Below are 24,972 nucleotides of genomic sequence, written 5' to 3' on the forward strand. Positions count from 1 at the left end.
AAAGTTGTTCTACTATCCAAATATCCGACTATTAGGTTATACCCTATGTAGTGAGCATATATAGTGGACAGGAAGTCGGCTTGGATTTGGACGTAACCTCGCTCAGGGCTATAAAATCCTGCTCAATATAAGCAATGAGAAAAACGTACTACAAGTTAAGAGTTAGAGTTACTGTGCAGCTGAAGTGTGCTGGATGTAAGATGATTGTGTTATCTGTGGTTTCAAGCTCCGCCCACATTTCCTTATTTGGCACACTTCCACCTGAGAAGGAAGAGCACCTGAATTCAGTGCAGGTAACTTGCACAGACACACCGTTAGGTGAAATATAAACGCCGTATCACATGAAATGATGTGCATCAGGTGTAATGAGACACAGACGACGCTTAGGAAATATGGCTGCCTTTTTTTTTAATAATTATTATTAATTATTATTATTATTATTATTATTATTATTATTATTATTATTAGGACCACGTACGATAAAAACCGTCAACATGTACAGCAGTCTTTTGCATGATCACATTAGCACACGTCTGTGTTTGTGTGTGTATCTGTATGTATGTGTGTGTGTGTGTGTGTGTGTGTGTGTGTGTGGATGCAGCCAGCGCAGCAAGCCCTTTCAGCTCTCTTCTTCTACACTTCACAGATAGAGACAGAGAGAGAGGACGGAGTTCGTCTTCCGCCAGAATTTTTCGGTCCGTTTATCTCAAGCCATAGTTTCAATCGAGATCGAGGCGTCGATCAGCCATACACCTTCGCATCGAGGGTCTGAGGGAACAAAAACATACCACTGTTATGTTGTGTTCATGTTACTCTTCCTTCATGAAGTGATTATTTGACCAGAAATTAAACACCATGTCCCAAATATGACCCCTCTTTTTTTTTTCTTTTTGCACTGGAGTTACAAGGCTTATGTTGCTAATACATATCTACATCATTAAACAGCTTTGTGGAGATGTTCCGTTTCTCAAACAGACTTGTTAATGTGGTTTCTCATGCTGGACACCCGGGTATCTACAAAAACAACTGAATGGACATCAAACAGCGGCACCTTGAAGTCGAATTTTCCACTCAGAGTAATCCACAATGATACTAATAAAACAATGCAGAACTACTTTTATGTATTGCACAAAATTATTACACTCTCGGACCAAACGCGTCCCGATGAGCACATGCACTGGACTGGACTGGAGCCTGACCCCTGACCTTTATGTCAATGTTTCTATTTTCGTTTTGTTTGTAAAACATTTGAATGTAAAACATGCTCACGTGTAAACCCAATCATCGCTTAGACACTGTCAGAGGAAACAAAACTAAACTAAAAATACACAGTACAGACAAAGGCATGACAACAATACTGCATGTATCCTGAAAAAGCTCCATGAAAAGAAGAGTTTGTTTCCAGATTTATACTTTATGGAGATTCAATAAGATGGTTTGGTTCTGCTGGTAGAAAATGCTGTTTTTGTGGAAAATAAAGTAAAGTAAAGAAAATAAATGAAGAAAAAAGAAAAGAAAAGAAAAGAAAAGAAAAGAAAAGAAAAGAAAAGAAAAGAAAAGAAAAGAAAAGGGAAATAATTAAAAGAAAAGGAAAGAAGAGGAAAGGAAAGGAAATAAAATAAAGGAAAAGGAAAGGAAAAAAGGAAAAGAAAAAAGAAAAAGAAAAGAAAAGAAGAGGGAAAAAAATGAAATGAAAAGAAAAGGAAAGGAAAGAAAATAATAAAACAGAACAAAAAGAAGAAAAGAAAAGATGAAAAAAGAAAAGAAAAGAAAAGAAAATGGAAAAAAGAAAAGAAAAGAAATGAAGAAAAGAAATGAAAAAAGAAAAAGAAAGGAAAGAAGATGCAAGAAAAGAAAAGAAAAGAAAAGAAAAGAAAAGAAAAGAAAAGAAAAGAAAAGAAAAGGGAAATAATTAAAAGAAAAGGAAAGAAGAGGAAAGGAAAGGAAAAAGGAAAAGGAAAGGAAAAAAATGAAAAGAAAAAAGAAAAGAAAAGAAAAGAAAAGGGAAAAAATGAAAAGAAAAAAGAAAAGGAAAGAAAATAATAGAACAGAACACAAAGAAGAAAAGAAAAGAAAATGGGAAAAAAAGAAAAGAAAAGAAAATGGAAAAAAAGAAAAGAAAATGGGAAAAAAGAAAAGAAATGAAAAAGAAAATAAAGAAAAAAGGAAAGGAAAGGAAAGCAGATGAAAGAAGAGAAAAGAAAAGGAAAAGAAAAGAAAAAAGAAAAGAATAAAAGGAAAGAAAAGAAAAGAAAAGAAAAAGGAAAGAAAATAAAATAAAAGAAAATAATAGAACAGAACAAAAAGAAGAAAATAAAATAAAATGGAAAAAAGAAAAGAAAAGAAAAAAGAAAAGAAAAGAAAAGAAAGAAAAATAAAAAGAAAAGGAAAAGTAAAATAAAGGAAAGGAAAGCAAAGGAAAGGAAGAAAAGAAAAGAAAAGAAAAGAAAAGGGAAATAATTAAAAGAAAAGGAAAGAAAAGGAAAGGAAAGGAAATAAAGGAAAAGGAAAGGAAAAAAAGGAAAAGAAAAAAGAAAAGAAAAGAAAAGAAATGGGAAAAAATGAAAAGAAAAAAGAAAAGGAAAGAAAATAATAGAACAGAACACAAAGAAGAAAAGAAAAGAAAATGGAAAAAAAGAAAAGAAAATGGGGAAAAAAGAAAAGAAATGAAAAAGAAAATAAAGAAAAAAGGAAAGGAAAGGAAAGGAAAGGAAAGAAGATGAAAGAGAAAAGAAAAGAAAAAAGAAAAAGGAAAGAAAAGAAAAGAAAAGAAAAGAAAAGAAAAGAAAAGAAAAAGAAAAGAAAAGAAAAGAAAAGAAAAGAAAAGAAAAGAAAAGAAAAAGGAAAGAAAAGAAAATAGAACAGAACAAAAAGAAGAAAAGAAAAGAAAATGGAAAAAAGAAAAGAAAAGAAAATGGAAAAAAGAAAAGAAAATGGGAAAAAAGAAAAAGAAAGAAAAGAAAAGAATAAGGGGAAATGAAAGAAAAGAAAAAATAAAAAGGAAGAGGAAAGAAAAGAAAAGAAAAGAAAAGAAAAGAAAAGAAAAGAAAGAAAAATAAAAAGAAAAGGAAAAGTAAAATAAAGGAAAGGAAAGCAAAGGAAAGGAAGAAAAGAAAAGAAAATCAGACAGTATATTATATTAAATCATTTTTTTATAAACACACACACAGACACACACATTCATATAATTTTCCATCCAGACTTCCAGTATTCCTCTGCTTCAGGAAACAGATGTGTGAAGTTTTATGTAGGAATTCTCCTGCTCCTGTAGCTCCAGTACAAAAAAAAACCAACAAACTTGAGACATCAAAAATAACCGACTTAATTATTATTAAATTATTTATTAACTCCAAGGTAAAAATGTCTAGAGTTTTATCTCTGTTGAATCATTTTCAAAATACTTAAATATTAAAATATTTTAAACATACTGACGTATTAAAACGTGTAAACATGCAGAAATTCAGAGGCATAAAAAGATAAATCTCCTTGTAGCTTGATGTAGAAAAATGTCCTTTTACTGCAAGTTATAATTTCACATTCACTTAGGATTGAGCTAAAGTAACTACATATCAGTGATGTCAAATTTACTGTGTGTACAGAAGTAAATAAAAATAAATAAAAGTGAATATTCAAGTTATTGATAAAAATTTTATTTTGACAACTTGTGGGTGGCTCGAGAACATCTGGTTAGTTAGATTCAATTTTACTCAAATATTAAAGCATTTAATTAGAATAACATTTTTGGGAACCTGAAAGCTCCAAAGTGTGAATGTTTGTGTGTGTGAATGTTTGTGTGTGTGTGTGTGTGTGTGTGTTCTCACCAAACATCAGTCCCTTGCTCTGGGAGGCTGGTAATACTGCTGGGTCGGTCGAGTGCGTCTGGGCTGACCGTCTCCTCCCCGTCTGAACTCCAGAGACGTCTCATAGTAAAGATCATCCTCGTCCTGTGTAAGAGACACCAGATTAACCCATTTAACCAGTACACCATTATTCCATTCAGCAGCACAAGAGAAATCCTTTCAATCTATGATATTTTCAATCTGTGTAAATAAATGAATGATGTTCAGGCTGTGAGTCTGATACAGAGTCAGGACTCTGTGTGTTTTTTCTCCTCACACAATTTTAGTGGTTGAAGAGTTTAAGAAAGCACTTAATGCATCTCAGGGAGCAGAAACAGGTTTGATACCACCATTTACTTTAAAGATAGAAACACTTTCTTTCTGAACCGTTTCTGTTTTTTGGAACTTTTCTATAAATATATCTCCTCTAGTAAGTTAACTTAGTTAAGTTGTCTTTATTTGCATTACAGCACAGAGAAATACTTTCTTCGCATATCCCATCGTTGGGGGTTGGGGTCAGAGGGCAGGGTCAGCCATCATGACATGGCAGCACCCATGGAGCAGGACGGGTTAGGGGCCTTGCTCAAGGGCCCAATGGAGGCAGCTTGGTGGTGCTGGGACTTGAACCCTGATCCTCCAATCAACCACCCAGAGCCTTAACCACTTGAGCTACCACCGCCCCAATGAGATAGGAGAGAGAGCAAATGCAGCTCAGAATCAGAAATGATGCAGTTGAGATTTGGGGAATTCGCAAAGGTCAGCACAGCCTGAGTGCAATGGCTGAGCCTCGCTTTGGGCAAAGCATCTCCTTGATTATGGTATTGCTCCTGCCAGGTAAGTTCAGTAGGCTAGATAAAAACAGAAGCACTTATAAAACACTACAAATTCCTAAAATGCTGATTGACTACTTTTATATGAGCTAATATGAGAATGGGACATGATAAAGATATTCAATTCTGAACATATACACAACCAAACAAGAGCAAATTCCATTTCTGGGCCTCTGGGAAAAAAAAAGAGTTCAACAACAGATGTTAACAGGAGTAAGTCAACAGCCAGCAGCTGCCTGTCAGGGCATGTATGAACGAAACTGAGCAAGATTCACATGAATGTAAATTTGATAAGATTTGTACAGTTGATTTAAAGCTATGTGCATCGTCATCATCATCATCATGTGCTCACCCATGTGTCCACGTGTAGAGGTTTGATATTTTGAAGCAGGACCTCCTCGCAGTTGCCGTAGTCACTGAACACGACCACGGCTGTGGAGCCTGAGGGATGTACCGCGTCAATCACGGCCCTGTAGAACTGCACACGGAGGAACAACGTGAAAAAGAGGAAAATTAACTAAGGTTAAAATAGAGAGAGAACATTAAAACACATTTAACTGGTGAAGCGAACAAGTAAACATACAGAAACAAGCATTTAGAGCTTTTTAAATTGCACTCCATATGCCATTAACCTGCATTTTATTGCTTTCAGAGGGTTACGCTGAACTACAGGAAGGCCTCCTGCCTTCAATTCTGTTTTAGGGGGAAAAAAAGGATTTGGTTCTGCAGGTAGTAAATACTGTTTTAGTGGATAGTAAGGTGAGAAGAAAAAAGGGATGGGAAGGGAAGGAGAGGAGAGGAGAGGAGAGGAAATGAATAAGACAAGAGAGGAAAAAAAGAAAAGAAAAAAGAGGAAAGAAAAGAAAAAGAAAAGAAAAGAAAAAAAGAAAAGTGAAAAGTAAAAAGAAAAAGAAAAGAAAAAAGAGGAAAGAAAAGAAAAGAAAAGAAAAGAAAAGTGAAAAGTAAAAAGAAAAAGAAAAAGAAAAGGAAAAAGAGGAAAGAAAAGAAAAGAAAAGAAAAGGAGAGGAGAGGAGAGGAGAGGAGAGGAGAGGAGAGGAGAGGAAAAGAAAGAAAGGAAGAAAAGGAAAAAGAGAAGAGCGGAAAAAATAAAAGAAAAAATAAATAAAATAAAATAAAATAAAATAAAATAGCTTTTTAAATTGCACTACATAGGCCATTAGTTAAAAAAAAAAAAAAAAATTAGGAAAAAAGTTTTGGTGGTTTCAGACGTCTGTCCTTCAGGAATCTTCTAATCCACAGGAATGTTTGGAGTGAATTAATCTTTTTTTTTTTTTAATGAGAAACTCAGCAGAGCAGAATGACCTGATTTACTGGTAAAAGACTAATAATTTGTTGGTAATAAATCTGTTTCAGTCACTGAAATAAAAACATGTTGATGCTCATTCTACTTGTTTATTGCAAATAAACAATTAATCAGTCTCATCATCTGTAGGCATTAGCGCCGGGTTCATGTTAGAGCAGGTCAGTATGAAGACTTTATACTCATGATACTCAGGATGCCATGACACTGAAGCTGAGTTCGACAAACTTAAAACATAAAATATCATCATCATGCATCAAAGTATCTGGACATTAAACTGACATTCCACTGACCTTGTTGTCCTCCCAGTAAAGTGCAAGGCACTGGTCGCCAGATTTCCAGTTTCCATGGTTACCACTCTCCGCTTGATAAACCACCTCTGACCCTCGTTGAGCTTTGATCGGTCCTGACCTCTTCTTGGGGGCGGAGTTGTAAAAGCTGTTGTTCTTTTGAGGCGGGCCAGAGGTCTGCGGTTTGATGGGACCCGTGCGTCTGGGCTCCGAATCGCCGTTTTGTAGAAGCGTGTTCGGATTCCCGCCTCCTTTAACAAAATGCATCTGCCCCCCAACGTGCGTAACGGTAGAGTCCTTCGTCCCAGGAACCGGGCCAGAATTCCAGTTGCCGGCTGTGTCCCGATCGAAATGGGCGGAGTTAGGTCTGTCTGGCCTGCCTTTCCTCTTGCTGTGTGGTTCGGGTGTTTCCATCACAGCTGATTCTACAGGTTTGTGTCCAAGTGGACCGTTTGCTTGGTTCTTTTTAGGTTGATCGGATCCGCCCCCATGGTCCGGCTCTCTCAGACCCCGGTCTCGTTTTGAGCCCTGGTAAAAGTTCGCAGACTGACCTTGCTGACCTTTTGACCTCTGGTTTCCTGCGGAGGTAGAGTTGGTGTGTCCTCCCTTGGCATCGCGCCTTTCGTCTCTCCGCTGCTCTGCTCCGCCCCTTCCTCTTTTTTCACCGTCGTTCCATCTCTGAGGCTGTGAGGGGATTAGCAGGGGCGATTCTGCAGTGCTGGGTTTGGGGAAATCGCTGTCCCTCTGGAAGCGAGGTGGACGCTCGTTCCTCTGTGTCCGTCCCTCGTTTCGGCTAGGCTGCTTGTTCTGAGAGGCTTCTCTGAAAAAGGGATCAGGATTTTGGATGCCGGTCCTGCTTGGCTGCTCCTGCGCTCTCTGTGGTGGCTGTTTCTTCGTCTCTAGAGGTTCAATTAAAAGTGGAAAACTTTTAAGTGGCTCAAAAAGAAAACCCATTAACTGAGATGTCACATATTCATGCTGAACCTGGGCTACAAAGGCATTTCATTCTACATGTTAAGGCATGTATGTCGAGTGCGATTACGCCTTATGCAGAGTAACGGATGTGGTATGTAGCAGCAGGCTGGGGTTAAGTTTCCTTACATATGACCTAGATTCCTTAGCCCTTGTATCCTTCATTCACACATTTTACGAATATTAGTGACAACATTGCTGTCCACCAGAAAAAGCACATACATTAATCCATATAAACATACACTTAAAAAATCAGGGAGCTTTTATATTTAATAAAAACAGATAAAAAAAATGCAGCTAGAGGCACAGAGTTCCCCCACCCTGTAATAAATTAAAGGACTCTGTGTTATAATTGTAGAGTTACTACACTGGCTGTTTCACTGCCCTCAAATAGCAGACATTCCACTTACCATCAATAGAGAATGCTCCCATTTTAGGCTCCAGGAAGTCAAAGAGCGTGCTAGGCCCCGAGGGTCTCGCTCCTCCATCTTCGCCATCATCCTGCCTGGATCTTCCTCGCCCTCTACCCTTGCCTGATAGAGAGAAATCCAGTGTCATCATATCATCAACAAAAAAAATCATTTTAATTTGACTCTGACATGGTATAAGATTCCACCTATCCAGAAATAGCACGTGAAGCAGCTTAGAGCACTGGAAAATGGAAAGCTCTTATCTGAGGCGAACTGTACGATGATTCTACCTCTGGGCGGCGGGCGACTCGGCTCCACGGGGGCTGCTTTGGCCTGGTTGGCTCCTACAAGCAGGGAGTTAAGTGCTGCTTCCACGTTATTGTTGTTGTCCAGCAGTGCTTGCCTAGCTGCCTCTTTACTGAAACCCATCTCCATGATATCCCTCAAAGCCCGTTCGTCCACCTGGAATTATACAGAACACATGAAGCCATGTCAGTGAGAGGATGCAGAAAAAATTGTGTACTTAAAACTATGTATTATATTTATACTACGTACTTGGTAGTGCATACTATGTAGTATATACCACATACGGAATATGGTGTATTATGTACTTTGTATTACATGTGTACTACAGACTGTACGCATGTAGTATGTAGTACGCATATGTAATACAAAGTACATAGTGGTTACTCAAAAGTGGCTACATACTTAGTAGTGCATACTATGTAGTATATACCACATGCTTATTAGTGTACAGTATGTAGTATGCATATATAATATAAAGAACATAGTGTGTTCTGCAGTCTGTATCAAATACTTAGTAATACATACACATACTACATAGTGTGTTCTACACATTGTACACTGCATACTTTCGCTGTGTATTACATACTGTGGGTGTTGTACACTACATACTGGGTACACATATTATATACTGCAAACCGTAGGCTACCTATGAACTGTACACTACATAGTGTCTTCTGCATGCTACATACTGTGTTCTGTACACTACTGTATACTAAATGCTGTACGCTACATACTGTACACTACATGCTGTACACTACATACTGTACACTACATACTGTACACTACATACTGTACACTAAATGCTGTACACTAAATGCTGTACACTAAATGCTGTACACTAAATGCTGTACACTACATACTGTATACTAAATGCTGTACACTACATACTGTACACTAAATGATGTACACTACATACTGTACACTAAATGCTGTACGCTACATACTGTACACTAAATGATGTACACTACATACTGTACACTAAATGCTGTACGCTACATACTGTATACTAAATGCTGTACGCTACATACTGTATACTAAATGATGTACACTACATACTGTACACTAAATGCTGTACGCTACATACTGTACACTAAATGCTGTACGCTACATACTGTACACTACATGCTGTACGCTACATACTGTACACTACATGCTGTACGCTACATACTGTACACTAAATGCTGTACACTACATACTGTACACTAAATGCTGTACGCTACATACTGTCTACTAAATGCTGTACGCTACATACTGTCTACTAAATGCTGTACGCTACATACTGTCTACTAAATGCTGTACGCTACATACTGTATACTAAATGATGTACGCTACATACTGTACACTAAATGCTGTACGCTACATACTGTATACTAAATGCTGTACGCTACATACTGTACACTAAATGCTGTACGCTACATACTGTACACTAAATGCTGTACGCTACATAATGTATACTAAATGCTGTACGCTACATACTGTACACTACATGCTGTACACTACATACTGTCTACTAAATGCTGTACGCTACATACTGTACACTAAATGCTGTACACTACATACTGTACACTAAATGCTGTACGCTACATACTGTACACTAAATGCTGTACACTACATACTGTACACTAAATGCTGTACACTACATACTGTACACTAAATGCTGTACACTACATACTGTACACTAAATGCTGTACACTACATACTGTACACTAAATGCTGTACATTACATATTGTACACTAAATGCTGTACACTACATACAGTATACTGTACACTAAATGCTGTACACTAAATGCTGTACACTACATATTGTACACTAAATGCTGTACATTACATATTGTACACTAAATGCTGTACACTACATACAGTATACTGTACACTAAATGCTGTACACTAAATGCTGTACACTAAATTCTGTACACTACATACTGTATACTAAATGCTGTACACTACATACTGTATACTAAATGATGTACGCTACATACTGTATACTAAATTCTGTACACTACATACTGTATACTAAATGCTGTACACTACATACTGTATATTAAATGCTGTACACTACATATTGTACACTAAATGCTGTACACTACATATTGTACACTAAATGCTGTACACTACATACAGTATACTGTACACTAAATGCTGTACACTAAATGCTGTACACTAAATGCTGTACACTACATACAGTATACTGTACACTAAATGCTGTACACTAAATGCTGTACACTACATGCTGTACACTACATGCTGTATACTAAATTCTGTACACTACATACTGTATACTAAATGCTGTACGCTACATACTGTATACTAAATGCTGTACACTACATACTGTACACTAAATGCTGTACGCTACATAATGTATACTAAATGCTGTACACTACATACTGTATACTAAATGATGTACGCTACATACTGTATACTAAATGCTGTACGCTACATACTGTACACTAAATGCTGTACGCTACATACTGTACACTAAATGCTGTACGCTACATAATGTATACTAAATGCTGTACGCTACATACTGTATACTAAATGCTGTACGCTACATACTGTACACTAAATGCTGTACGCTACATACTGTACACTAAATGCTGTACGCTACATAATGTATACTAAATGCTGTACGCTACATACTGTATACTAAATGATGTACGCTACATACTGTATACTAAATTCTGTACACTACATACTGTATACTAAATGTTGTACACTACATACAGTATACTAAATTCTGTACGCTACATACTGTATACTAAATGCTGTACACTACATACAGTATACTAAATTCTGTATACTACATACTGTACACTAAATGCTGTACGCTACATACAGTATACTAAATGCTGTACACTACATACTGTACACTAAATGCTGTACGCTACATAATGTATACTAAATGCTGTACGCTACATACTGTATACTAAATGCTGTACGCTACATACTGTATACTAAATGCTGTACGCTACATACTGTACACTAAATGCTGTACGCTACATAATGTATACTAAATGCTGTACACTACATACTGTATACTAAATGATGTACGCTACATACTGTATACTAAATGTTGTACACTACATACTGTATACTAAATGCTGTACACTACATACAGTATACTAAATTCTGTATACTACATACTGTACACTACATACTGTACACCAGGGCTTAAAATGAACTGTGGCTGGTACGTCATTTTAAACACAGCTATTACACGCTGACTGAGAATGAATAAAAAAACCTAGATTTATTTGGAAACGTTTGCTTATACAACCTTAAATCAAAGGCTTGTTATGCAAAGGGAGGAATGTCGTTGACAACTTATCGTCTTATCTCCAGAAGTACTCTAGTTTTATTCACCTTTTAAGACAAACCTGAACTTGTCACCACAAAAGGGTAAATGTTAGCTTTTTGTTTGTTTGTTTTTTCAGATAAGGGTGATACCATCTCATACCAGCTCTCGATACACTCCTTCCGGCTTGGTATCAGCCCCGCTCTTATCTCGCTCCTCTCTTTTTCTCTGGTACGTGTCTCTGTTCTTGGAAGTGGAACCGGGATTTGCGAGGTTGCTCCCCGCGTTGCCTCCGCCGCCAAACGTCCGTGTCTGTACACGAGCAGAGGCAAAAACACAACAGATGTTTATCAAAAGACAAGATTTGCAAACCGATGACAAGCGAAAGTTAAAAGCAATATTTCTCAGTAGAGCAAGCAGACAGATCCATCCAGAACACATCAAATTGGATATTTTAATATCTAAAGAAAAAAAAAAAAAAGAGAGAGAGAGATGGATGGCAGAGTGGAATAATCATTCATTTCCCTAACATAGGAAATTACATTTTTCATTATTCATTTCAAATCAATTTTTTGGCCCTGTGTGAGAATTATGAAGCTCACTCTAGGCCTAGGGCTGAAATTAAACGAATAGACAACCCAATTACTTATTACATTAATAAGTTTTTGGTTGCAAAAATCTCAGCAAATAAATGAATTAGACCAAAGAACCCTTTTTAATATTTCCACATTGCCAAAAGATTTCAGACGAGCCAGAGCAACAAGTTAGAATAACTTGTTCTTAACGAGAGCTGCATAAAATATTCATTTAAATTACTCTGCAATTAACTGCTGCTTTATCAACTGTACAGCAACGCTTGCTAAAGTGCTCTAATGTATGCGATTGTCCACGCAGTGGGACACTATCAGTACTATTTATCAAATGAATGCACTCCATAATTAAAAATGGATACTTGTACACTTAGTCAATTACATTTCCATAACAAAGAAATATAATATTTACCCGATACAAATGAACATGTGTGATTAAGATGGATTTCATGTCATTGGTTTGACTGAAGCCATAAGAACAGGCACAAAAACACTAACTCCGCCCCTTTCTTTAGTGTGGTGTTTTAAAAGCATTAATAAATGAAAATTCGTTTATAAATTCCCTCCATAAACAGTACTGATAACCGATTAGAGCGAGCTGTAACGTCTATGATGTTACACAATATTAAAATCAACCTAGGGTTAGGGTTAAATCAGATTTGAGACTTGGGTACAAGATGGAAAGCTCATGTTGTGAAAATGCACTTTGATGACGCAATATATAGACAACATTTAAGTTTAAAGATATACACCGATCAAGCATTACATACTGAGTATGTTGAGAGGTGAAGTGAATAAGACTGATGATCTCCTCATCATGGCACCTGTTAGTGGGTGGGATATATTAGGCAGCAAGTGAACATTTTGTCCTCAAAGCTGATGTGTTAGAAGCAGGAGAAATGGACAAGGATTTGAGCGAATTTGACGAAGGGCCGAATTGTGATGGCTAGACCATTGGATCAGAGCATCTCCAAAACTGCAGCTCTTGTGGGGTCTGCAGTGGTCAGTATCTATCAAATGTCCTGCAAGTATCATTTAGGTCTTGTGAGTTGCGAGGTGGGGCCCTTACAGGACTTAAAGGATAGGTTAGAAAGAGAGGACAGAAAGGATCTGCTGCTAACATCTTGGTGCCAGATACAACAGCACACCTTCAGGGATCTAGTGGAGTCCATGACGACAGGTCAGGGCTGTTTTGGCAGCAAAAGGGGGACCAACACCATATTAAGCAGGTGGTCATAATGTTATGCCTGATCGGTGTAGATAGGGTATAATGTTACATCTAGTCACCTGTTTCACTCAGAGTATTAAAAAAAAATAATTAAAAAAAAATGCAACAAAAAAATACAGAAAAATCTAAATACTAAAAAAAAAACATTTTTTTAACGCTCATATAAACACCCATTCTCTGAACTTAAACATTTTCATATGAATTAAGTTGAGCAAATGGTCACTGACATGGATGTGTTTAAGATCATGTTAAAATATATGTTGAAAATTACCCAACTTCTAATTGACATCATTTAAATACTACATTCAAGCAGAGCACAGTGCATTTTTCCACCTTGCTCATTATTTGTTACTTTCCCCACCTCTTTGCTTTTGGCTACTTCAGCAATAGCGGCGATCCTCTGCTTCTCAAACTCGTCGTTTTCGTTCACAGCTTTAGAAGCGTTGCTGCTTTGTAGGGTTTTCTTCTGGTCCAGGGTCCTGCTGTCCACCTCGTCCTTACGGACACATTTCTAATAATGGAGAAAAAAAAAGATGAGTCTTGCTGTATGTGTAATAATATTACATAATAGTAATTAATATTATATAAATATCAATATCAATTCTATTAGTATTAATAATAACAATAATAACAATAATATTTTTTTATAATTTATATAAATAATTGTAATAAGTTATTATTAATAATTTCAATAATTTTTATTGTTATTATTAATAATAGTAATTATTATAATAATAATTATTATTATTATTATGGTTTTATTATAGCCTGTAATCTTTTTTTTTTTTTTAAAGAATTTGCTTTAAATGCTTCTCTTACCTGCCCGAAGGGTACAAACGGAGGCGGGCCACCCTCAGCACCAATATTAGTTCTGCTGTGTTTTGCCAAGCTCTGTCAACAACCAGTTTCAGAAAATAAATAATTACTTCCACTGAATTAAGCAGCATGCCCTGTTCTGTGCATGAAACTACTACCAAAAAAAGAAGTTCATATTTCTAATTGTTTAAGTTACTCATACAGCCTGACTCACCCTTTGCAGCTCCCATTTCTCAATCAGGTGATCCACCTCTCCCCCGAGGTCTGCGATCTTGCAATCGTCTAACAACAGAAAGCCGTTTTTCACCGGCACCGTGCCCAGGAGTTTCACTTTGGTTCCAGGTGGAGTGTTCAGACTGCAAGAGGAACATAACCCTCAAATACATGTTTTAATTCTGATTTATTGATCAATAACAAATGGCCAACAACAACAACACAGCATCCTCAAGAATAACTGGGAACAAAAAATAACTGTATAAAATGGAAATTAGACATGGATAGTACACAGATTTTTTTCCCCCCTTTTTAAAACAGGTGACAAAAATGACAGACGACTCGAAGGAATAATTCTAATTAAATGCAAGCAGTGTAATCTCTGAAAATTTTTAAATTGCTCTCCGTGCCTAGGAACTCTGACCATTTCCTGTTTCCTTGGGGTATAACCATGAAGGTGCGCACATTAAAAATCTCTCTCATCATTAACATGGAGAACTTTCACAAGATAAGCACCAAGGAACTTTCTAGACAAAAGGACAAGAGTGTCGACCTGCAGACTCAGAGGAAAGCATTGAATGACTTCTTCATGCCTAAGACTAGGTAGTGAACTCTGATTGACAGGAAGGAAAGAGGGAAAGAGAGAGAGAGAGAGAGAGAGAGAGAGAGAGAGAGAGAAGGATAAGAGACTCCAAGAGCCAGAGACTCAGAGAGTGTCAGAGAGAGAGAGATTTTATTATATATATGTATATATGTATATATGTATATATATATATATATATATATATATATATATATATATATATATATATATAGAGAGAGAGAGAGAGAGAGAGAATCCCTCCCACAGAGCACAACCGATCTCTAAATCAGATGTTGTCATCTGGGTTCGAACTTGTGATCTCACTACAGTGAGATGTTCTTCCTCAAGTACATCATTAACATGTTTGTTGAAAAACAGGACTTTATACACACAAAAGCTTCTGGAAACCGAATCTGGCAGTGGATCACTGATGCTTTGTGGCTGATGGGTAATTAGTTTAATGGCATTATGAAAGATGTTTGCCCAAATGCTGGCTGTCTCTGCCAGAAGGTTAAGAATTTACCCCAGCCAGATCTTTCAAAAAATATCAGTAGTCATAGCTATGGGTGCAGGACACCAGATCAATAATCTGACCAGCTCAGTCTGGAGAACTGACCAGATGAAAACCTGAACTGAAGAAGATAAGATGATTAGCCTTTATTTGTCACATATACATTACTGCACAGTGAAATACTTTCTTCACATATCCCATCCTTGGAGGTTGGGGTCAGAGCGCAGGCTCAGCCATGATACAGCGCCCCTGGAGCAGAAAGGGTTAAGGGCCTTGCTCAAGGGCCCAACAGTGGAAACTTGGCGGTGCTGGGGCTTGAACCCCAAATCTTCCGGTCAACGACCCAGAGCCTTAACCACTTAGAACATGCACAAACACGAGAATATAAAAGCGGTTGGAAATGTTGTGGGAAATGCTATTCAATCCCCTGTTATTCTGACCAGGGGTCATGGGGCTTCAGTACATAGTAATTGTAAGAGTGCAGAATATTTTATTTTATAATGGGTTTGTTTCCACAAAGGGTGCCAATAATTCTGGAACACACTGCTTTCTGCAAAGAATCCACCAGCGCTTTAAGAACACAATGCAGTCTATTTTGAGTGCATTGTGTTTTTTAAGAACCATGCTGTTGAATTTTTTGCAGCCACAATGCGGTCCGAAATTATCGCCACCCTTTTTTTTTTAGGTTGGGGGAAATAAGGGTACTTCATTACCACAGAAAAAAACGAATGCACATTTAGACGGCAGATTCGAACGCGTGCTTTCTTTTATTGCCTGTTCTAAAAAGTAAACCAACCCCCACAATCCCTAACCCCCTTTCTAAATTTCACATCAGCTGTGCAAGTTTAGATTCGAAGCCAGCAGTCTGATTTTTAATTAAAGTGAACTTATCGAAGAGAGAGAGAGAGAGAGAGAGAGAGGGGAGAGGGAGAAACTCAATTTCCCCCTCACAAGCATACCAATAAGCTGTAAGCCAGAGGAGATGAGTAGAAGTGATTATGCCAAAAAATGTTAGCGCATTTGCTCAAATGGACCTTCCTGTTAAATTTCAGTGTGACACGCTGCACTTATGAAAGCACTTATGCTAAAATGTCCCCCTCCTTCCTCCGCTTGACTCTACTGGTCTGCTCAACGATAGGGCCAAGCTCTTCTGGACTTGATCGTTAGAAGCGTCAACCGGGGCAGGATTCGAGCTTCTGATGCGTGACGCTAGCACTCCAATTAGAGCCGTGTTCCTCCACGGTTTCCAGCTGCGGCACAGAAACGAAACTAAAAGAAGGAAGTGGGTCTGACTGGTTTGCTTGGCTAACCTGCTGCATAACACTGTCAAAAGAGCAACCAGGTGATTCTCAGGTGGTCATACTACTACTACTAGGCAAAAACGTGCTGTTAAATTTAGCATTTGTCGAACAAAACACACTGATCTGTGATATCACTCAGATCAACTCCACTGAAAGAACAGAAGCTTTGTGCTGTTTATTTATTTTATTCCTAAGCCTGCACAGATGCAGAACAGAAATAGCATCACGTTGCACTCTCTCTTACAGATAGAACATCTTATCCTTGCAATAAGAAAAGGAAGTCAGGGCACTAAGGAAGTCAGGGTCCAAACCGTAGGAAAACATTTTATTTCTACTGGCCTAAAAATTCCTGCCAGACGGAGTAAACGCTCATTTTCCACATTAACTCGCATGTGTATATTGACAATTGTTTATCATGTGCATGTTCAAGCCATATTTACATTAGGCGACGCCCACAAAACTCCATAAAAGGAAATGCTCACAGAGCTGAAAAGACAAAATGGCAACTAAAAGGTGAAAGTATGCCTCAGCTACTTCAGCACATTAACATTTATGCCTTTATTATAACTTTATGCCTAATTTATGGTTTTTATTTGAATTTTGAGCTACTTTCACAATATTATCACTAAGTTTTAATTGAAAGGAATAAGTGGCCTTGACAGTATAACCTGTGATATTAAATCCTCACCTCGGCTTGAAGAGGTTCACGTTAGTGAGTCTCCTTATACGCAGATTTACACAAAACGTAGGATTGAGATTGCGATGAAATTCTCCTGCAAATGATTGCATTTGCAAAAAAGAAAGGAAATTAGGCTATATGCACTGTTCTGAGTTTTGGACGGTAGCTATACGGAGTATGATTTCAATTAATTTCACAGCCTCCTAGCTTTACCACCGTGTGTGGAAAAAAAAAAAAGAGGCCGGCTATAACACTGGGGAGGAGAACAGTAGGATGTATTATCTCCTGGCCCTGAGGAGGGAGACAGGGATGGATGGAGAGTGAGAGAGGAGGAGTGCATGCATAAAGAGAAGTCTGTTCCTCAGACAAGCGTGGCAGCGCAGTGCTCCAGTCTCCACCTGTACCGGCTGGAACGGAGCCACATCGCCAGCTGGTGCCAGGACGCGGCAGTAAATAAGACACGGGAATGGAAGAGGATTGTCTAGTGGAAATAAGGGGTGAAACGAGTTAAACGAATGTGAGGTGAGGAAAGGCCAGAGGGTCACCATCATCTGTGTTAGGCTACTCACGAACACAAACAGGTCTTGCATACTGATCTCAGATTTCCTTCAGTGAAACTCGATCTGACCAACAAGACTGACCAGGAAGCAAATTATTTCGATCTGCACATCACTGATTTTTAAACAAACAAAATTCAAAAGGTACGTCTTGTAAGGGGGTGTAAACTAAAAAATAAACTATAAACATGTCATTGGCCATGATTGAAAGACAAGCATGTATTAATTCGATCAGATTTCTCTATTGTTATAATTAGCTGCCATAATTGAATATTAATCACTTGATACAAATCGACGCGCTTCTTTTCTGCAAAAGGGTGCCGAAATTTTTGCCACGCATCGTGTTGGGAAATAATGCGGTTTATACACAGGCAGCATTTTTTGGAAAGCATTGTGTTTACATGCCCATGGTGCAGCCTTTGTGACCACAGTGCTCTCCAAAAATGTTGGCACCCTTTGCTGGAACGGCTTGAGCGCTCATTTGCATATTACCAACAATGGTTTTGTTTTTTTCTCTGCAATGCTGGAAAAGCCAGTTTGATTTTTCTTTCCTTCTCCTGTGCTGTGTAACTGCAGTTACGTGTCATTTGTCAGGTCTGAGGCAATCATGAGAGCCGATTGACGGCAGTTCATAAGGTGGTTATGCCTAATTATCGGTCCTGAGCTGAGGCACTTATTCAATCTCTCCCTTGCCACAATCCATTGAGTTTTGCCCTGTGGATATAATTGAGCTAATTATCTTTAATGCAGTTTCGCACATGTAAAAGTCGTAACTACGTGCAACATGAATTTTCTGCGTGTGCTTTAATAGCTCTTTTATTTCGTCAATGATTAATGACGTCACCAAACGAACTACATGAGAGAGCATCGTGCAGAACTGATTTAAAGCCTCGACTGAAAACACGGGTCATTGTGGGGAAAAAAATAAAAATAAAACTGTTCATTCGTGAGTATTCACAAGAGGTGGACTTGAGCAAAATATCCTTAATGGATTCGGACCGAACTCGCCGAACAATTGTGAGGGTCATCTCCATGGCAACACAGCTAACGTGTCTATATGATGAATAGGAATTGTTATGCAGCAGTTATTTGTTGGTGTACTTTTACATGTCTGTATCTACGGCGTTCAAAATGGGAAAAAAAATAAGATAGGACTGCAGAAGCTTAATCGCTGCCTTGCTCCTTTAGGAAAAAGCAGGTATAAATAATGTGATGATGCAGATGATGATGTCTGCCGTTTTAAAATGAGCTTCCTCGTGTCCAATGGCTGCTGAATCCTTACTTAAAGACTTACCTAATTTTTGACAGATGTTTAAACTCCAGCCCTGCGCATGTGGTCTGTCCGTCAGTCATTTGGAGGCGGAGCATTCTGGGAGCAGCCTGGGACTCCTCGTGTTCTTTTGGGGCGGTGACATTGCGTACCTTTAGCACCTGAAGGACGCACGGGCCATTCCACTGAAACACAAAAAACAAAAAACAATGGATGGGTAGCTTAGGACAGATTTGACAGAGGTATCCTAACCTTGAACAACCATGAGTTATCTAACTAAGAGGGAAATCTGAAGAAGTTCATTAAACAAAACAATTTTAACAGCATTCTGAAATCTGATTGGTCGAAAGGTGTTGATTGATTTTCTATAAGAGCAGCTTGGATAGTAGAGCTGGCTGTAATTCCAACCCACCAACCAGGTTTACATTAATGCGCTGGTTTGGATATCTTATTGAGCCGTTACCATAGTAACAGCCCATTCACAAAGACTTTTGGGAGACAGACACAATGCATAATTGAACATGTGATAAAAGTCTTGTTAAGTTCAAGTGAAGAGAAGACGAGAGGCATGATCATTCTTTTATGAATAAAAAAAAGTAATCTTTTGGTGGAAGAGGAATAAAACCTACTGTTCGGCTGTCGATACTGACCGGTATGTGTGTGTATACACAGATCAGGCATAACATTATGACCACCTGGCTAATATTGTGTCGGTCCCCCTTTTGCTGCCCAAACAGCCCTGACCCGTCCTGCACTGTGTATTCTGACACCTTTCTATCAGAACCAGCATTAACTTCTTCGGCAATTTGAACAACAGTAGCTCGTCTGTTAATCGGATCACACGGGTCAGCCTTCACTCCTCACGTACATCAATGACCCTTGACTGCCCATGACCCTGTCGCCGGTTCACCACTGTTCCTTCCTTGGACCACTTTTGATAGATACTGACCACTGCAGACCGGGAACACCCCACAAGAGCTGCAGTTTTGGAGATGCTCTGATCCAGTGGTCTAGCCATCACAATTTGGCCCTTCATCAAACTCGCTCAAATCCTTACGCTTGTCCATTTTTCCTGCTTCTAACACATCAACTTTGAGGACAAAATGTTCACTTGCTGCCTAATATATCCCACCCACTAACAGGTGCCATGATGAGGAGATCATCAGTGTTCTTCACTTCACCTCTCAGTGCTCATAATGTTATGGCTGATCGGCGTATATATGAATACAATCTGGACATCCACCATGTTGGCATCTATAGCGCTTACTCTTAAAAAGAGTCAATTTGATACGGACAGCTCTTTTGTGCCAGTCCCGTTGCATTTTGGGATAGCGCAGTGGTTCCACACTGCAGAATCTCAAGCAGTAGATCATCTGGGTATCTATGTTTTTTTATGAACTCACAGAAGTCAGACTTCTTCTTTGGTGTCCTGCTTTATCTTTAACATCACACCTCTAAATGCTTCACGCCTCACTAGAGCCACTGCAGTCTTAATGTTTATGTAACCTGACTCCTTTCTTTTTACATAAGGTGTACTCGGTTGGCTTGAAATAGGGAATGTGAGATTTTGAAATGTGACAGCCGTTTGGCAAGTCATCAACAAGTGCGATCTTACGCCCACGGCTTTCATTTCCATCTTCTAGCGATTATGTGACCCGAGCATAGAAGAGTACTTCCTGTAGTTTCACTCCATCAAGGTAGGAGGAAAGACGAGGGTTTAAAACAAATAACCATTCACACAATGTCTTATCTTCCTTCCTACAGGGACATCCAGTGGCCACTTTGAGTAATTGGCTAGAATACACACACACACACACTTACCTCCTCCACTCTGCCACTGTTGATATCAGCAGGTAGGAAACCTTTTCCAATAGATCTCAGATCAGTCTGTAAAGAAGGAGAAGCAGGGAAAAAAAATCCATGAGCAATCACACAAAACATCACACAGGAACCAAACGCTTCATGATTTTTGTGTCTGAAAATAATTTAGAATTAGTAATTATAGCAGAGAACTTAACTAGGAGTAAAAGAATGTGGCGTATCTTGTTATGATGAAGTTTACTGTCAGGAAATGTTTATTTATTGGAAGGGGAAGAAAAGAGAGAGAGAGAGAGAGAGAGAGAGAGAGAGAGAGAGAGAGAGAAAGAAAGAAAGAAAGAAAGAAAGAAAGAAAGAAAGAAAGAAAGAAAGAAAGAAGTCCCTTTTAAACATTTAAACAGTTAAAAGATTCTGAAAATTGAATCAAATCGTGAATTGACTCATGTATCAAATAATAAATTGAATTGTGAATCAGTATTTTTCACCCTACAGTGTTAGACATTACTAGACTTACGTTCAGTGCTACATTGATGATGTCACCGAGTACCACCTTCTCTTTCTCTGAAGAGCTTTTGCACTCGTCTATTCCTTCATCTGTGAGATACCTGACAGAAAAGGAAGACAGAAATCAGAGGAACGGCTCACTCACCAGCGCAATCCATTCAGATAACCACTGTATTGCCAAAAGTTTTGGGACACCCTTCCAAATTGAATCCAGGCGTTGTTTTTCAGGGGTTGGGCTCGGCCCCTTAGTTCCAGTTCTTAGTTTCAGCTTCATACCAAGACATTTTGGACAATTTCATGATCCCAACTTGGGGATGACCCCTTCCTGTTCCAACATGACTGTACACCAGTACACAAAGCAAGGCCCATAAAGACATGGATGAGTGAGTTTGGTGTGGAGGAACTTGACTGGCCTGCACAGAGTCCTGATCAACCTGATAGAACACCTTTGTGATGAATTACAGTGGAGACTGCGAGCCAGACCTTCTCGTCCAACATCAGTGCCTGACCTCACAAATGCTCTTCTAGTGGAATGGTCAAAAATTCCCATAAACACACTCCTAAACCTTGTGGAAAGCCTTCCCAGAAGAGTTGAAGCTGTTATAGCTGCAAACAGCAGGACAACTCCATATTACATTCATGTGCATGTAAAGGCAGATGTCCCGAAACTTTTGGCAATATAGCGTATTTCACTTTTCTAGAGCCGTCTACTTTGTAAGCATGTGTTATTTATTAGAGAAAACACAGACTCGGTATCCAGTACTGGTGTCAGATGTAAAATAGGTCATGTGATAATTACCATGTTACCATGACAACCATTGTAGCTACTGTAGTAAAGGAAGCTATCAAGGAACTGACAAAACATGGGTTGAATGAATAGTTCATCACATCACAGAGGGTCATTATTGATACTGGAAAGAATACGGATCTAACTAGAGGAGGACAGTTACCAAAATCAGAGATGGCAAGTGTAACTCTGAGAGAGCATGAGAGAGCCACAGATCAGCTGTGAGAAACAGCTGAGAAGAAAAACTCTATATAATATTATATTTGATCCGGTTTAAGACTCAGCACACGTGGAAAAAGCGTCTCTGGTCAGGTGATAGACTTGGAACTGAACTGGAAACCCGACACAGCTCTTCAGTCAAAATCACCCACTGTGAAGCACAAGGGTGGAAGCATCACGATGCTGGAATGATGGATAGAGCAATCCCAGTAGAAAACTTGATCCGTGTGTGTGTGTGTGAGTGTGAGAGAGAGAGAGAGAGAGAGAGAGAGAGAGAGAGAGAGACAAAACTTGTTCCAAGAGAACTGAAAGAGACTTGAGAATGAAGTGTCTCCGTCCAAGCTGGTAGAACATTGCAGGAAGAACGGGATCAGGATCCAGATGTGCACAGCTGATGGAGATCCATCACTGCAGTCTCGTGGCAGTAATTGCAGCCCATGCTGATACAGAAGAGGCCAATACTTATGCGACCAACAACTGTTTTTTAATTCATGAAAAGTGACAAAGTAAGAAATTTCAGATAATAAGCTGCACGTGCAGCTGAACTGAGGTCTGCTAAAAACGGGTAGATAACCCACAACAGCCGGGGTATCAATAGTAGCAGCACTTAACTAGCTGACGTTGCTAGCGGCTAAGATTAGCGTGCTAACTAGCTGATTAGCTTATGTTAACTATCACCTTAGCCAACTAGTTAGAGTTCTCATAGATGAATGATTATATTAATGCTCCCAGTGCTTCTCTCATTCAGCTAGTGAATCATTTATTAACGTCATTTGTGTAACATTGTACAGCTAGCTAGCTAAGGTTAACCTTCTGTTTTCTTCCCATCAGTATTCCGCCACCGCGCTGTGATTGGATAGTACAATCCTACCTTCTGTACCAGGATTGGCTAACACGTCAAACCCAGAAATGCTTAACCAATTACACGCACGCGAACGCGAACTTCTGCCCAATCCTAGCACCGGAGGCGGGATTTCCCTTATTACGGGTGATGATATGACAACAGCGCTATGAGTAGCTATGCTTTTTTTGCTATCAGCAGCTAGCTTGCTGTAAATACTCACCAGCCTTCCTTAGCGAGCGCTGAGCTCAGCTCCATCATCTTCCAGCTTGTAATGAAACGTCCGTTAAAAGCCAATAATCTATCTAAGTTGCTGTTTTGTCATTATTTACAGCAAAGCCTTTCGTTAACTGTTCAATAACAAAGCTACTCTGCCAAAACAGATTCGACTCCTAAACTTCAGTAACGTCAGAGGTCAAAGTGAATTTGTTCCGGTTCAGTTCTGGAGCCTGCTCAATCCCAGTCACAGAAGTGCACTACATAGGGCTTCATTTACACACTACCTACTGCACTACGGTCAAGTCCACAGTTTGCATGCATGCACAGCATGAACAGGGGCAAAAATAAATAGATTATGTCCAGAAAGTATTATTTTGTATTTTTGTTTTTAGTAATTATCCTCTCTAACTCTATTCATTTATCTTTTGTCATTTATATTAATGTCAGAGGTTCAAGTCCTGACTCCATCCTTAATCCATGTGTTCCCAGTGCATTGAACATTTCCTGTGGGTTCTCCGGTTCCTTCCCTAACTCCTACAACATGTGGTGTAGATTGATTGGCATCTCTAAACTGTCCGTAGTGTGTCAATGTCTGAGTGTGTGAATGATCATGTTACGGACCAACACCACGTCCAGTGTGTCCTCTACCTTGTGCCCAGAGTCCCATTGGATGGACAACCCTGTGTAGGATATGCACCACAGAAAATGGACGGATATTTTCTTCATCATTTTTCTTTTGAATTTTCTCTTCATTTTGTTTGTGTTTTAATTTTATTATTATTATTATTATTATTATTATTATTATTATTATTATTATTATTATTATTATTATTATTATTATTATTATCACCATCATTAATAATAATAATAATAATAATAATAATAATAATAATAATAATAATGGTGATTTTTATATTATTTTTTATTTATATATTTTATTTATTGTTATTGATATTATTATTCTTTTTAGTATTTTTTCTCTTGTCATTTTTTTAAAATTATGCTTCTTTGGTAATGTTTCATTTTGATTTATTAAAATTTTTTCATATTCTAATTGTGTAGTTTTTTCTTTAACATTAAAAAATCATTTATCCTTAATATTCTATTCTTTCATAGGTTTTTTGTCGTTTTTATTTTGCCATTTTTGCTGACAATTTTCTTAAGAAAATTTCTTTTCGCATTATACTTATCATTTTTTTAGTACGTTTTGAGATTTTTATTTACTAAGTGGTTTTTGTAGTCTTTTCCTAAACCTCTTGTCTCAGGACACGTTAAATTGACTCTCTCTTTCTCTCTCTACACGCTGGGGTTAGATAGTTAGATAGTTACAAAGCTTGGATAGCTAAATTGTAGCTAAACGTTACTTGTGCAATGTAGGAACTTCTTTGCCTTCCATTAATGTTTCTCCTTACAGAAAACTTCATCATTTCAACAATTTTAATGAATGTGTTTCTGCTGTACAAGATCCTGTGAATGAAAGGTTCCTATAGAAACTCATACTATAGAACAAGTGCATTAATATCCATTCATCCATTGTCTATACCCGCTTTATTCCTAATTAGGGTCACAGGGATC

At 38.3% G+C, this 24,972-nt stretch overlaps 1 protein-coding gene and 1 pseudogene across 1 annotated transcript; both read right to left on the reverse strand.

The window, feature by feature from the left end:
• Positions 1 to 446: 446 nt before the first annotated feature.
• tdrd3 (tudor domain containing 3) lies at positions 447 to 23,591 on the reverse strand. Its single transcript, XM_058401680.1, has 14 exons — positions 23,402 to 23,591; positions 21,342 to 21,432; positions 20,831 to 20,896; positions 19,034 to 19,194; positions 14,110 to 14,251; positions 13,899 to 13,970; positions 13,441 to 13,590; positions 11,424 to 11,573; positions 7,953 to 8,124; positions 7,663 to 7,785; positions 6,284 to 7,179; positions 5,022 to 5,147; positions 3,822 to 3,944; positions 447 to 768 (listed from the first exon to the last, which is right to left on the reverse strand). The coding sequence occupies exons 1-13, from the start codon at positions 23,437 to 23,439 to the stop codon at positions 3,828 to 3,830; spliced, it is 2,304 nt and encodes a 767-aa protein (XP_058257663.1). The 5' UTR covers positions 23,440 to 23,591; the 3' UTR covers positions 447 to 768; positions 3,822 to 3,827.
• On the reverse strand, positions 4,531 to 4,681 carry LOC131361006 (U1 spliceosomal RNA; annotated as a pseudogene).
• Positions 23,592 to 24,972: the final 1,381 nt, after the last annotated feature.

The sequence above is a fragment of the Hemibagrus wyckioides genome, linkage group LG10, assembly GCF_019097595.1.
Source record: "Hemibagrus wyckioides isolate EC202008001 linkage group LG10, SWU_Hwy_1.0, whole genome shotgun sequence".
Classification (NCBI taxonomy): Eukaryota; Metazoa; Chordata; class Actinopteri; order Siluriformes; family Bagridae; genus Hemibagrus; species Hemibagrus wyckioides.

Bases quoted from the DNA above. Each gene is read 5' to 3' on its own strand.
- tdrd3 (XM_058401680.1), bottom strand. From the start codon at position 23,439: ATGATGGAGCTGAGCTCAGCGCTCGCTAAGGAAGGCTG. The intron at 21,433-23,401 runs GTGAGTATTTAC...CTTTTCTGTCAG, and splicing joins GCGCTCGCTAAGGAAGGCTG to GTATCTCACAGATGAAGGAA. The intron at 14,252-19,033 runs GTAAGTCTTTAA...TTCCTCTTGCAG, and splicing joins AAACATCTGTCAAAAATTAG to TCTGAACACTCCACCTGGAA.